The 14489-nt window shown below is 55.2% G+C and overlaps 1 protein-coding gene and 2 long non-coding RNA genes across 5 annotated transcripts; 2 read left to right on the top strand and 1 right to left on the bottom strand.

Annotated features, from left to right (window-relative positions):
• Positions 1-2852: 2852 nt before the first annotated feature.
• EMX2 (empty spiracles homeobox 2) lies at positions 2853-10379 on the bottom strand. 2 transcript variants are annotated; one of them, XM_017809343.1, is made up of 4 exons: positions 10279-10379; positions 9065-9545; positions 6785-6969; positions 2853-4253 (listed from the first exon to the last, which is right to left on the bottom strand). In XM_017809343.1, exons 2-4 carry the CDS (start codon positions 9453-9455, stop codon positions 4086-4088), a joined length of 744 nt encoding a protein of 247 aa, XP_017664832.1. In that variant the 5' UTR covers positions 9456-9545; positions 10279-10379; the 3' UTR covers positions 2853-4085. The 2 variants fall into 2 exon arrangements, with proteins under 2 accessions (XP_017664832.1, XP_017664831.1); XM_017809342.1 differs by lacking the exon at positions 10279-10379 and having other exon boundaries at positions 9065-9967.
• On the top strand, positions 4853-5958 carry LOC108494601. Of its 2 annotated transcripts, XR_001873904.1 has the most exons (4): positions 4853-4945; positions 5056-5113; positions 5254-5344; positions 5773-5958. It is a non-coding gene; the product is annotated as an uncharacterized LOC108494601 (long non-coding RNA). The 2 variants fall into 2 exon arrangements; XR_001873903.1 differs by lacking the exon at positions 4853-4945 and having other exon boundaries at positions 4974-5113.
• On the top strand, positions 10071-13367 carry LOC108494600. Its single transcript, XR_001873902.1, has 3 exons — positions 10071-10123; positions 11861-12832; positions 12965-13367. It is a non-coding gene; the product is annotated as an uncharacterized LOC108494600 (long non-coding RNA).
• The last annotated feature ends 1122 nt before the right edge of the window (positions 13368-14489 follow it).

Genomic DNA, 14489 nt, shown 5'->3' with positions numbered 1-14489 from the left:
CGATCTATCAGAGGAGGAAGGTAAATAAACAGCGTTTAAACACAACAAAGCGAGGGCTCCGAAGGCCTCTGGCCTCATCACCCCGCTCCAGTTGCACAGAGAGGGGTGCGTGGGTGCGGGTTTGCGCCCGCCTGGGGGGTGCAAATCCCACCGGTGGGAAGTGACCCCGGCTGGGAGCCGCCAGCTTTGTCCGAAAGGAAAGGGTTAAAAGTCCAAGGCCGGCGGGGTCAGATCCTGGACACGGAGCCAGCAGAGCTGCCGAGGGTGGGGATCCGGCCCTCGCGGGGGGCGGCACTGGCGGGAGCCCCCGGTGCTCGGGGCCGCTGCTGGGCGGTGACACCCCGAGAAGGGCCGGGGCCGGCGAGGGGCGGGGAGCGGGCTGCGCCGACCTTGGCCGGCAGACAGAGCCCAGTGATGGACGAGGCAAACCACGCGAAACCGGCGGGGCCGATTTGCCCGCGGAGGTGCGCGGGACAGCGCGCTCCGCCCCGCACCGCCCCGCACCCGCGGAGCGCCCCGCGCAGCGCTGCCGGGGGGGCCCTGCTCGGCCTCCAGCCCCCTGCGCAGCCCGGGGGTGCAACGGCCCACATCCCGGCCTCCGGAGGGACAGCCGGCCTTCGGCAGCCGTGCCCCGGGTTTCCTTCGAAAGAGCAGTAAAAATCCACCCGAGTCTGCAATTCGCCACCCGAATTCCGCTTCCCCCTCCCCCACTCCTCTCAGTTATTTAATATAAAATGTATTTTTAAACACCCGCTCGGATAGCATCTCGCCAATATTTATATTTCCACGTTGCCTGGCATCCACTGTCCCACATTAGACTCTGCCTCTCTCTCCCTCTCTCTAATCCTGCCACTTTAAATAGATGAATTAATAAAGCAAATGAGGGTCTAATAAGCTGACTGTCCTGCCTATTGAGGCAGGGGGAGAGAGACTAGAAAGTGCGCCAAATTTGTTTGCAGTGGATCAAGGCTAGCCGCCTTTGCTTCACTTTCTTTATCTTAATTCCGACTTGAAAAGATATAATTATCTAGTTTGAACAGAGCTGCTATCAAATCCTTCTCTAGGCAAGGCAGGGGAGAGCTGGAGTGGATTGCAGTGTTCTGAGCCGCTTGGTGCAGCCGGAGATAGGGAGTAATGAAGTTGTGGAGTCCTGAGATACAAAGGGCATTAACCTCATTAGCATGAAACCTTTTCTTCTAACCATTGTGGGACCCTTTCAGACTCCTAATCCCCCCTATTTTCAAAGCTGGGTTTGTAATAAAGCTTTTAGGGTTTTTTTTCAAAGCTAATGGCATTCTCTGAAGATTTTATTGCTGTTACGCTACATAGGACGCTTAATTTTTTTCCCTCTCTCCCTCTCTTCCCTCACGGTTAAAAAAAGAAAAAAAAAGAAAAAGAAAAAGGGTGGAGGGAGAAGTATATGGTTCCTGCCGAAATAAGGCTTTTATCAAGATGGGAAACAATTTCTAGAAAGGCCCAAGTCTACTGTTCGGCCGCAATCCTTTTACTGTTTGCCCATTTGCCCGGGTTTGAAGTGGAGCGCAAGCCAGCTTGGGTGAGTTCAGGGGAAATGTGCCTCCTGTTGGTTTCCAGATCTGCATCATCAGCTGTTCGAGGAGGGGAGAGATGCAACGAGAAGTTTACCTTGGGAATAGCTCTACTAAATAATTAGCCTAGGTTTAAATGGAAGGGACTGCATTGCGACATGCGTCCTAACCCTGACTGGGCCTCTCTCGTATTTGTAGCACTAGTGAATGGAAAGTCACCGGGATTGTATAAGAACCGATGCTAAAAAAAAATAAGATCGGATTTAAAAAAAAAAAAAATTAAATTTACATAGTACCCGATAGAGCCAACACGTGCACAGAATGTCTAATCTTAACTTTCCAAGGCAGTATGTTTAACAAAGCTCGTATTTTTGCGATGCATTGTAACTTCGCCTTATCACAGTGTAAAGGGTAGTCAGATTGTCCTAAATTATGTCCAACTAGCCCCCCTGGATCCACGGATTAAGAGATTAAAGGAGACCACTGGGCAATGCCTCCTCTTTCCCCTTCATATTCCTGGTATGATAATTGCCTAAACTGATTTGCACTTTCACAAAAGCTTGCAGGATTCTTTGTAGCTCGAACAGAGCAGACGAGGTTTCTCTATCAATGGAAATAAAACTGATTAATGCAGTCTATCAGGCTAAAGAGCAAATGAAGCATGAAAAAACAACTGTGTACCCCCAGAAAACCAGCTAGTTTCCTCAAGGACCCAGAGCAACTTTTTTTTTTCTTTCCCCCACGTCTTTAATGTCAGAGTTTTACTCTGTGCCCAGGATCGCTCCCTGAGAGCGGCGGGGAGAACAGCAGCTGGGGCACAGCCCCTGCTCACAGGACCTGTTCCTCACCGCAGCGACCTGGCCAGGGGATGTTAAACACGGGGGGGGGGGGAATAAAAAACACCCTGTCGCTATTAAAACACATATTTTTGCAAAGGAAAGCCCCTCCGAGCGGAGCGCGGCTGCTGCGGACCGGTTTCACCGTTACGAGCCGGTTCACACTTCGGATTCTAACCTGGGAAGGGTTTTCCGCTGGGGGTGTTCTTTTTGTTTGTTTTTGTTCGGGTTTTTTTTTTCAGGTATTTATTTACATCAAGCGGGTCTCCGCGGCGTATTTTAAAGGTCTATTTACCAGCCGGCGAACACATTAAGAAAATGCGCCTATGGCCGCAGGAATGCGCGGCGCCGCCGCGGGAGCGCAGGCTCCGACCGCAGGGGTTCAGCAGCGAAAAACAGGGCGGTGTGGGGGGAAAATACTGGTTCCTGAGAAATTTGGAGGTGAAGCGGAAAAGATATTGCTTAAAAATTTAGGGCATATTGATAAATCTTTATTGACAAAATATTGACAATGACATACTTCTTGGAAGTATATAGTGTGTTAGAATTCTAACAAATTAAACACAAAACACAAAAATATTTACATTCTGGTATAGGAGACATGAAGGAAACATTTGTAACTTTTTCGTAGTAGCTCTATGATTTCGGAATATTATAAGGTCAGTGCTTGAAAATTGCCCCAATGAAAATGGCCATTAGAAAAAAAAATCAATCTGCGATTTTAAGTCCCTTTTCTCTGGATCCTCCCAGCCTAGAAGGTGTCCTCACCGCCAAAACTGGTCGCTGGGTTTGCGCTTTATTAATCTTAAAAAATAATCGTCATCCGGTTTTGCAATGGGGATACGATGGGGGGTGGAGGGGGGCTAATTTAATTTGAATTTTTTTTTTGCAGCAAAAGTTATGACCAACCCCAACCTCCCCCCCCTCCCCGCCTTTCCCTCCCGTCCCTCCCCTCCCCACCGTGTTTGTCCATCCGGAAGGAACACTATGCTTTGTTACTGCTACTTCATTTAGCTTTCACAAACACTTTGACGCCAGAAGTTATCATAAAATGTTTACAGACTGCACATTTCTCGTAAAATAAAATTAAAAAGCACACGGAACCTGTCTTAAAGGGAAAAAAATTACAATTAATTTCTGTCTTTAGGAACTGGAGTAATTTTTTCGCTTTTTTTCCTTTTTTTTTTTTTTTTTTTTTCTTTTTTTGCCCAGACGGCTTTACACATGCAATTCAAGTTTCTGAAACAGGTGTGGGTTTTGGCTGCTTATGGAAATTTCTCTTTCAAAGACGGAAAAAACTGTGAAGTGCAAAATGTCCAGTAAGGTGGTAATTTTTCTGATTTGGATGGGGGGGGCGGCTTGTCTTTTTTTTTTTTAACATTTTTTTCTATATATTTTTAAATTTTTTTGACGTTATGCTTTTAAAAGTGGACTGCGATAAACGGAATACCTGTCAATCACCTCGTCCCGCTGTTTTGGCTCTGATTGACAGATCCCCCTTGCCAGAGCGGTGCCGGCAGTGTCACAGTTCGGACCCCTCGCTGTCTGGCCCTCGCTCGCTCCCAGCTCCCTCCCAGACGGGAATCGTGTTTTGATGAAGATCTCCGTGTCCTTCCCCGCACCGCCACGCCGGGGGGTGTGAGCCTTTAACACTTTCGGTTAGTGGGGTGCTTGGCTTTGAAAAGTCCCAAAGAGCCAGTTCTTAATCGTCCGACGTGACGTCGATTTCCTCTGGACTGGCTTGTTTGGTGGCGATTCTCCACCGGTTGATGTGATGAGTCCCTTTTTTCTTCTGTTGTGAGTCTGAACCTTCCTCTTCCAACTTTTGCCGCTTGAACTTTGTCCGTCTGTTCTGAAACCATACTTTTACCTGCGGGAGGAAAGGCACCGGGCGTTAGTCCGATGCCTGCTGCGCTGGCCCTGGCGCGGGGCTCCGGGTGCCCCCGGGCCGTGCCCTGCCCGCACCGCGCTCTGCCCGCACCGCGTCCTCACCGCTCCGTGCCCTGCTCTCACCGCTGCCCAGCCTGGAGCGGGCCGAGCAGAGACGAGGCCCGCCTGTCTCCTAAACCCCTCGGGAAAGGCCCGGACAGGCTGTCCCACGCCCGCCGGCCGCTCCAGAGCACCCACGCGTGCAGGACCGGGCGGCACGGCCGGGGATGCACCGGGCCCGCACCGGGCGCGGAGCTCCCGCGTACGAGCGGCCCTGGCGATGCCCCGGTGCCCCACGCGGGGAGAACACGGCGTGGCCGCGTGGCCGTGGGCTGTCACCGCCACGGGCCCACTCCTGTTCCCCGCGCTTGGCGAGCTGTGCCGCGGCCCAGGGGCTGCGGGGCGGGAGGCAGGGCCGGCTGCGGGGCGCTCACCTGCCCGCACGGCCCGGCCCGGCCCGGCGGGTCAAAGCGGACCGAGGGCCTCATCCATTCCAGGATGGGGCTGAGGGCCGGCGGCACGAGATCTTTTCCTCTTGGAAAAGCGCATAAAATGTAAGAAAATAGCCCCGAGTAGAAAAACGTCCGTCGCTCCCCGCAACATCTCCCCGGGACACGCCGTCCAGGAGCGATCGTAGCGCCGCGAAACCTGTAAGTGCCATCGTAAATATCCCTCTCATTTTGTTCAGCGCGAGTACATCTGACTGAACCATCCGGCAGCTGACTTCAGTGCTTTAATTACAGATAGTATTGATCTCTGAGCTATCTCCAGAGCTGGTCACACTCCTTGTAGCGTCCAAAGGTAAACACTTTTTTTTTTTTTAAAGCAGTTTAAACTCTGGTTCTGTCTGAAAGTGCCTGATAAAGGCCTCAGCAAGGGGGGGGGGAAGAGAACTGGAGCATTTTAATAAGCTGGTTTAACCCGCTTCGCTGCCTCTTCAGAACAGAGACCTGACTGGCCGGACACACATCTCTGCTGCATTTTCATATTCTCCAAAAGTCCCCCATTAAAAAGCTGAGCGGGGAACAAGGGGTGAGTTTAATTTGCTTTTAGTTTGCTAATTGAAGGGGAGGACGGTTCATTTCTGCACGCTGATCTCCCAAAAGGGAGCTCATTTGTAGGGGACTGGGGGTTTGACATCCGGACAAAAGACCCCAACCAGCTTCGGAATCAAGCAGCACAAAGACCACCTTAAATACAGCTTTCCAGTAGAAATAAGCCTGTGACCGGTCCCTTGTTCGGGGAACCTCATAAAAGTGGCGATCCCTTTTTATTGTTTTGTTAGGGAGACATTTTAAAACAAAAGCTCCAACCTCTTTATTGCTTCCCCCACGAAAAGGAGTTAAGAAAAAAAAAAAGTGTTACAACTTAATCCGCCCAGAGAACGCTGTGTTTACTGGGAACTTTGAACTAGGCTGCGGCTGGGTATTTTGGCTTTTTTTTTTTTTTTTTTTTCTTAGTACAGTGCCACATACTGTAGCAGAGACAATCCCCATCTGGAATCCTGTCTCCGCGAGTCTCCTAGAAGGGCACAAAACAAAAGCCCGACACAACAACAACAACAACAACCACCACCAATCCTCCAAACTCCAGCTTTTCTTCCGGCGGGGAGAAAACCGCGTGAAAAACGCCCTCACAGCGGGCCCGCCGTCCGAGGGTCCCCCGCCGTCGGGGGGAGCCTGTGCCCGCCCCCGCCGCAGCCCTTGGCCGGTTCCGCGCTGCCCCAGAGTGCCCGGCCTCGGTACCTGCGAGACCCTCGCCCCGGGACGACCGGAGCGGGAACCTCGCTGATCGTCCCGCCAGATACACGACACAAACAGGCTCCGGTGCGGCTCTGGCCCGCAGCCAGTCGGCGGGAGGGGGAAAGGAGGGCGGGGGAGGGGGGGGATTCCTCGTTAATAATTTCTCTGCTTTTATTTTTCATCTTTCTGTCCTCCTGAACCGGCTCCTCACATCCCCTCTGCCTGACGCGGGGCTAGAAACGAGTGGAAAATCATCCAAGAAACTGTGTTTCTGCCGTAGGGTCCAAAGAGGGGGGTTCTTCCCCCTCCCCCCCATTTGTTTTGGTGGCTTTTCCCCCCAGTATCAAACTACTTCTTGAGGGTCGGAGCAGCCCCGCAGCAAAACGGTTGGACCCGCAGACCGCGGATCTCGCCACTCCCTCCCCGCTCGGGCCCGGGCTCCCATCGGGGCTGCCCGGGGGACCCCAAATCCTGCTCCAGCGCTGCGGCTTCCCACGGCCGGCCACGACCCCCGGCACAAGCGGTGGAATCACGAACGGGAAAGGATTTTACAACACCCAGGCGAGGGGGGACCCCTCTCTCCGCTCCACCGGCTCGAGACCGAAGGCCTAAACACCCCTAGAATTTGCCCGTATTTTTCGCTCGAATCTCGGCCCTGCCGGGTGGGTTTTCCAAAGGAGATGCCGGTACTTTCACTTTCCCAACTGTCCGTTCCATGTTTCCCCCTTACCTGAGTTTCTGTGAGGCTGAGGCTGTGTGCCAGCTGTTTTCTCTCCGCTCCTACTACATAATGGTTCTTCTCAAAGGCATGTTCCAGTCTCAGTAATTGGGATGGGGAGAAAGCTGTACGGATCCGTTTGGGTTTCCTGGCCAGTGCATTGTGCAATAGGAAGCTCTCCGGGCTGGTTTCATTCCCTGGGCAACAGGGTAAAACAGAGATTAGCAAAACACCTTTCCCAAATGCGCTCGACAGGACTTTCTAGCACAAGAAATTTTTTTCTCCCACCATTATCCGCAGGAGAAATCCGACTATGGTTTCTTTTTTATTTTTCAGCGCTTTTTTGGTATTGAATTTTCTTTTGATAAATAAGTGGAGGGGAATGATAAATGAGCGGGGGAAGGAGAGGACTGGGAGAAATTAAAATGCTAAAACCCAACCTGGGGAGGACTATAGAAAAAAAAAAAAGAAAAGAAAAGAAAAAAAATGGAAAGGATTGGCCAGAGCCCGGCTGCGGTGTCTGCGGCTTCATCCCGCGGCTGCCCCCCTTCCCCTCGACCACCGGCAGCCTCACATCTTTCCGTATTTGTTTGTTGTTCTCATCTTCCCGTCGCGGCCAGCTGGGGAGCGGCGCTCGGGGCATCCTGGCCGAGCCCCCCGAGACGCCTTGGCCGCCCACCGGCCTCCGGGAGCCGCTCCCCCGGCCTGTCTCCGCTTCCCTCCCCCAAAACTTCGGCCGGGGCCTTTCTCCCTCTGCTTCCCTCAGTCCTGCCGGTGTGTTGCCCGGAGCGGGGCTTCCACCGCCGCCGTTCCCGGCCCACTGCCCACTCCACGCTGCCTCGGCGGCGACGGGAACCGGCGTGGAAATAAAGAGCCAAACTTCGGAGAGGCCACAGAGCGGCCATCCCATCTCATCTTATCCCATCCCATCCCTGCCGGCCCGCATCGGAGCGGGGGGTGGGTTAGCTGGGGCTTTTCGGTGGGCATCTCCCTCCAGGGTGTCCCTGTGCCGCTCCTCCGGGTCGGCCCTTCCAAGGTGGGAAAGGCACCGAGGGGCTCTCGCTGTAAGTGCATTAAAAATCGTTGGAGAAGGAGGGTGTGTTTGAAATCAGACTGTGGCTCAACACCAGGACATTTCCGCCTTTCATCTAGCCCTCGTTACCAATCGCCTGGTGGCTGCGACAAATAATTTGGTGAGCGAAACCTGTAATTTTATTCTCAGAGGGTAATAATCCATTTTGTCTCAGACCGCCTGGGTTCAGAGAGAGTGGCTCCTTTTCCAACCCGGCTGCAGCGGCCCGGCTGCAGAAGGCCGGGGAAAATGCAACATGCAGGCGGTTTGTTTTCGTTCCGAAATAATAAATAAAAATACAAGGGGAAAAAAAGCAGATAGATCCCTCCGAGTGGAGGTTGATTTTTTTGTTTGTTTGTTGTTTGGTTTGTCTATAACGAAAGAGGCAGGAGCTGAATCCATTACGGGAGAAATCAGCTCACCCTTCGGGGAAGACGCTGCTGGTTATAAAGGGTTAAACAAGGGGGATTTTATTGATTGTCCGCCATTGGATTCGGTTATTTCCCTTCAACCGGGTATTAATCGCCGTGCATTTGGAGCCCCTCGCTGCCCACACGGTCGGGATCGCCCTCCCTGCGCCTTCCCCGGCTATCCTCCGCAGCCCCATCTCCCCGTGCTGCTCCGGCGCTGGGATTATTTCCCCCCTCACATTCCCCTTCTCCTTTCTCTGAGATTCGCTTCATTTCTCCCCCTCCAGCAAGGGCAGCGGGCGGACTTGGGGCGGTGGCGGGGGCTTCCTACGGCCCCGCAGCTCGGCCCCGCAGCCCGGCGGGCACCGCCGCCTTCCCGGGGGAACCTCAGCTTCAGCACCTCTCCATTCCCCGCTCTGCGGGGCCGCTTCCTTCTGTAGCTTTTAACACACCGGAACAAAAAATATCCACCTTTTCCTCTGCTTTTAATGGGGGCAGAAAGCTGACGAAGTCCCAGCCGGCCTTGCCTTCCCGTTTGCCCCCTCTTCACGAGAAACCAAAACAAACCGGGAAAAAGCAGCAAAACAAAACGAAGCCCAAGCCCCTCGTCTCTGACAGCTCATCAAGTTTGGCGGAGGGGGAGACAGGGACAAAAGACCCCGGGCCCGGTCGAGCCGAGCCCGCGGCTCCGGGCAAGGGCAGCCCGCCCACCGCAGTCCCCCAAAATCCGCACGGCGGGGCCGGCCGGGAGCTCCGGGAGGGCGGATCGGAGGGAGAGTGGATCGGAGGGAGAAGAAAAGTTGCACGTACCTTGAAACCTGTGGCCCAGATACCGGTAGCGATGTATTAGCCACGGGTAGAAGGTGGAGGGGTCCCTTTGCTGCGAGGCGAAGAGCGGGTGCGTGGAGTGCGAAGCAGGCAGCGGGTGGGCGGCCAGGGCGTGAGGAGGGGGCACGGGATGGACCGGCACGGCCGGGTTAGGCGGGTGGGAGACGGCCTCTGCAAAGACCAAGTCCGGGTTGGAGTAGACCCCCCTGCCAGTGGAGTGGAAGCCGTTGAGAAAAGGGTTCATCGGGCTGGAATTGGCATAGCTGAGCGCCGCCGGCCGGATAGGATCCTCGGAGCGAGACGCGGGCAAGGGGCTGTCTTTGGCCACCAGCGACTCGATGGTGAAACACCGCTTGGGTGTGGGCTGAAACATGCTGCCGCGACGAGAATCCCCGACCCAATCTCTGCCCGTCTCTCTCTGGTGCGCGGGAGACGATCCGGGGAAGTTTGCAGCAGGGAGTGACTTGAGGAGGGATAGATACACACATAAATAGACAGGGGCTGGAGGAAAAGGAGGCAGCGGCAGCCAGCGGTACCCAAAAGGGAGACACACACGCACCACGCACACACACACAAAAAAAGTTGCTGGGAGAAGTTTCCCTCCTGCAAGGAAAAGGCGGTCGTCCCCCCCTCCCCCCCTAAGTCCAAAGACAATCCATGGATGTGATCGGCCCCTTCACAAGTTGTGCAAACGATTTGTTAGTTCATGAGCCTAATTAGTGCTGGGATCACATAAACAGCTTCCTCTGAAGCCTGGTAAATGGCTTGATGATTGGTCGCTATTACTCGCCTTGAGGTTGAAGGGGGAGACTCTTTAAAGTGCGTCAGAGGGGAGGCGAGCGCCGGGCAGCGCCATCGGGAGGGATGGAGCCGCGGATCGGAGTGCGGCGGGAGCGCGCCCGCCACGCGGGGGGAGCGCGGCGCCCCGCGCAGCCGCCCCCGCCCCGCCGCCATCCCCGCCCCGCCGCGCCCGCCCCGCTCCGCGCCCCTCCGCCGCCGCGCTGCCCTCCCTCCCTCCCCTGCCGCCGCTCCGAGACCAAGGTAGGCGGACGGGGGTCGGGGGGGCAGCTCAGCGGGGCAGGGGGTGCAGGGCGCCGCATCTCCTGGAGGGGGCTCGGGGGGGGTTTGGGCTCCTCGGCCAGCGTGACACCCCTCTCCCTGCCGCCTTTCGGGGGCTCTCGGCCCGGCGAGGTTACCTTGATCCGCCCCGGGGCGTCAGGGAGAGATGCCCCGCTTGGGAAAGATTTCGTCCCGGTGAGAAAACGGGTCGTCGTCCTCCTCCGAACTTATTTCCTCCCCCTGGGCTGCCCCGCGCTGCCCGCCCCGCGCGGCGCGGAGCACAAAGCGCAGGGCGGCTGCATCGTGCGGGGCTGGGACACGCCGGGCGCTCGCAGACGGGACAGGGGATCACGTCTCCGGTTCCAGCCTTGTCCGTATTTTCGCGTTTACCTTTGGGTCCGGAGATGATTTTAGGGCTGAGTTCTCCTCCTCTCATTGGCTGGGGCTGCAGAATAATTATGATCACATCCTAATACTCTTGGCTGGTGCTTACTGTTTATTGGTAGTTAAGGATCTATTATCTATTCATCAGCCTCCCATTTTTGCCAATTACATTCTTCTAAAGTGAAGTACCAGCAGGTATTTTGCACATTTACAATTAATGATAAAAAAAATCTGGCGTGTTTTAAATCTATTACGCCGCTGTGTAATTTATCTTAAAGATGCGGAATTGCTAATGTAAATTAATGTTTCTGTTGAACCAAGGGATGGGGGGAGTCTTAAAACCAGTCTAGCGTTTCTTTCCTCCGTTCCCGGACCTTGTTTTCTATTTTCTTTCCACTTTATACACAAAGAATCCGTTACTTCGCCGCATTAAAATACGCTAAAAAATAAATCGCCGCCTGAACGCTTGTTTCCACTAAAGGGCGAGATGAATTCTATTCGCGTTCCCCGCTTTCTACTAAAAGCATCTGTTCGCAGCTTGCCGATATTTTTAACAAAATACCAAATCGACAGGCTAAATATAAGTGACAAAACAGCGTTGGGCACGCAAGGATGCGGCTGTTCTTGCTTTTTGTTCGAGGCCGTGTTTCCCTTTGTGTACCCCGCGCTGTGTGCACTTTGTGGGGGGAGAAGTTCACTTCATGTAGGAAATGTAAATCTGATCTCCAGGCATGGGGCGGCTGTACGTATAGACATCCGTACCCACACGTGCATACGAGAGCAGAGCAGAGCAAGAGAGAGCTTTATACGGCGTAACTCAAGTCTTTGGACAGATTTTGCAGCGAAGTGCCATTCTCTCAGGTCTCACACGTTTGGAAAAACCTCTGCAGCCCGAAGACACCCGGGGTGCAGAGCTCCGACCCCACTGAGCTGAGAGTGTCGGGCAAGGGAGAGAAGGATTTGTCTGTAGCCCCACTCGTATCCCTCGTGAATTGCTAATATCTTAACTTTTTAAGTCCCCTCACCCTTTCTCCGCGAAACTTTTCCCCCCTCAACCGGCAGTAACTACAGCTCTTCTCGCAAAACTCGGGGGTTATGGACACGAGCAAGGCTGAGAAAGTGCCCTAAATACGACGGGTGTTTGAAGTGCTGATTTCGACTGGGCTCTTGGTTCCAGAACACTGAAAATGAAAAAAGACAAGAGAAACTTATTCTTCTCCTAGGAAGAGCCGTGTTCTGCATCTGCGTATTTACGCTTCTCCGGGACTGAAGAATGAATCTGAACTGGAAAAACTTCAACTCCTTTTTTTTACTTCTTTTTTTTTTTTTTTCCAGACATCCTGACACAATCATGGGGCTCCTTTGAAAACTGCATCAAGCAATTTAGCAGTTGGGGAGGGAGGAATTATATCCATTTGAAAAGAAACCTCACACATGCAGAGAGGGAATAACCCTCCAAAACGCTCGGTAAATTTCCCTCGACCGTCTTTACCGCCGAGGAAATATCCTCCAGCTTAAAATCCCTTTCCGAAGGGGCGTCCCGTTGCTCTGGAGCCGAGCGGAGGAGGCTACAGCTGCAGTGAGGAGCTCTCCACGGCCAAGTCCCATTTCGTTCGGGAGCGCGGGTGATCTCGGCCGCAGCACCCTGGAGGTCCCGGTGCAGCCCCAAATCCTGCACGCTCTGTATGCTCTGTACACACATACACATATCTGCGTGTGTGTGTGTGCGTGTGCGCGGGGATACACACACGCAGAAAAATCCCAAGCAGAGCCTGGAGAGAGCACAAGCTATCTCTGGATTTTGTCAGAGACAAAACAGGCCGGGGACAGTCAGAACAAAAACCAAGGGGACTCGGGATAGGATTGCCCAGAATTTTCCTCTTCTCCCTAAATTTTCGCATCATTCTCCCACTCGTCGCCGTGGCCATTTCTCTGGGGTGTCTCCCGCACAACCCCCGGCCTCTCCTAGCCCGGCCGCGGCCGCTGAGCTCCAGCCCGGCCTGCCCCGGGAACACCTCCCGAAGCCCCTCTCTTGAACTTTTCCTGCCCAAGGTCTTGACAGGCTGCTCTCGCTGTCCTCTTGGCGTCTACATGGAGAAAATCTGGCAGGGGCTTCCTTCCCAGAAATCCCCGATCTGCTCCAAGCGCACTGAGAGGCAGCCTCTCTCGGAGGGAGGGGTGCACTACGTTCGCAGTCAGATTACATGACTGGCCTCATAGGCACTAGCTCCGGATTTCCAAACTAATATTCATCCCTTAAAAGATGAAGAAAATGAGAGGAAGGTCTCAGACGCGGGAGACCTCGGGGTAAGACGGTTGTTCAGGGGCTGAACCAGGCTGAACTTTCTCGGGTATGAGGGTGGAGGTGAGGCAAGTTTCAGACTCCTTAAGTTTCTTTTCAAGGCAGAATCCGTCTCCCTCTTCTCTCTCCCATCCCAGGGATTCGTGACCACAGCGGGGAGGAGACGTGACCCAAGCAGGTCGTGTCTGGAGGGGGGCTGACTGACTTAAAGGAGAGGGTGAAATGCCTAATTTAATTCTTTTCCGGACGCCCTAAACCCCCGTCAGTATGTCTGAGCGTGCTGCGAGCCCTTCATAGGAGTGCAGTCCTCGGCGGGAGGGACGGGATCCCGGGCCGCCAAGCGCCGAGACGAGCGGGGCTCTCAGGAGCTGGGCCGGGATGGGGGGCTCCGGGAGAGCCCGGGCTCAGGCCCCCCGGCCTCTGCCGAGCAGGTGGATCCCATCCGAGGAGGTGTCGCAGGCAGGCCTGGCTCCCCCGAGCACCCGGAGCCTCGCGTGAACGGGGCCTCTCTCCCCACTCAGCCGGGGATCCAGAGCTGGGCAAATACGCGAGGGGCTTCCCACGGGCCTCCCCAAAGAGAAGACGGGCCCTGAAACCCTCACCCCTCTATTTCGGTCCTGCACAGCCGGGCCAGCAGTGGTGCCGCCGGGGACCCATCTCAGAAGCGGGGGACAGGGACCAGGACCGGGAAAAGGCCTTGCTGCCCGGGTTCCTCTCTCCTGCCCCGGAACAGCGATCATGGACCACCATTTGGGGTTTTTTTCTTTTCGACGCTAATTCAGAGTCCCTTCCTCCCTCTCTCCGAACCCCCCCGCCTTGGGCGCTGCACGGCCCGGCCCGCCGTGGTTCCGCGCAGCTGCTTTCATCCCGGAGGTGTCGGACTCGCGGTTCCGAAATGACGTTAGTTAGCACGGGACACCCGTAGCCTCCCCGGGTTTACACGCGAAGCCCTGACCCGCACCCAGCCGTGCCAGACTCCGGCTCTTCTTAAACGCCAACACGTGCGGGGGAAGCGGGAGGAAACACCCGGAGCTGCGTGCGGGCGCGGTGAGCAGCGCGGGACCGAGAGGCCCCGAGGAGCATCCTCTCTCCCGCCACTCCCTTCTCGGTCCATCCCGATCCCACCCCAGTCCTATTCCTGTCCATCTTGGCCCATCCCTGTCCATCCCGCTCCATCGCGGGCCCATCCCGGTTCATCCCGGTCCATCCCTGTCCTTCCCGGTTCATCCCTGTCCATTCCTGTCCCATCCCAGGCCCATCTCGGTTCATCCCTGTCCATCCCTGTTCATCCCAGTTCATCCCTGTCCATTCCTGTCCCATCCCAGGCTCATACCAGTCCATCCCGGTCCCATCCCTGTCCCATCCCTGTCCATCCCTGTCCCATCCCGGTTCATCCCTGTCCATCCCTGTCCCATCCCGGTCCATCCCTGTCCATCCCTGTCCCATCCCGGTCCATCCCTGTCCATCCCTGTCCCATCCCGGTCTATCCCTGTCCCATCCCTGTCCCATTCCTGTCCCATCCCGGTCCATCCCTGTCCCATCCCGGTCTATCCCGGTCTATCCTGGTCCATCCCTGTCCCATCCCGGTCCATCCCGGTCCATCCCTGTCCCATCCCGGTCTATCCCGGTCCATCCCTGTCCCATCCCGATCTATCCCGGTCT

Source organism: Lepidothrix coronata, unplaced genomic scaffold, assembly GCF_001604755.1.
Source record: "Lepidothrix coronata isolate B3197 unplaced genomic scaffold, Lepidothrix_coronata-1.0 Scaffold25, whole genome shotgun sequence".
NCBI lineage: Eukaryota > Metazoa > Chordata > Aves > Passeriformes > Pipridae > Lepidothrix > Lepidothrix coronata.
Note: the sequence above shows the minus strand (reverse complement) of the source record. Positions and strands in the feature narration are given on the sequence as shown.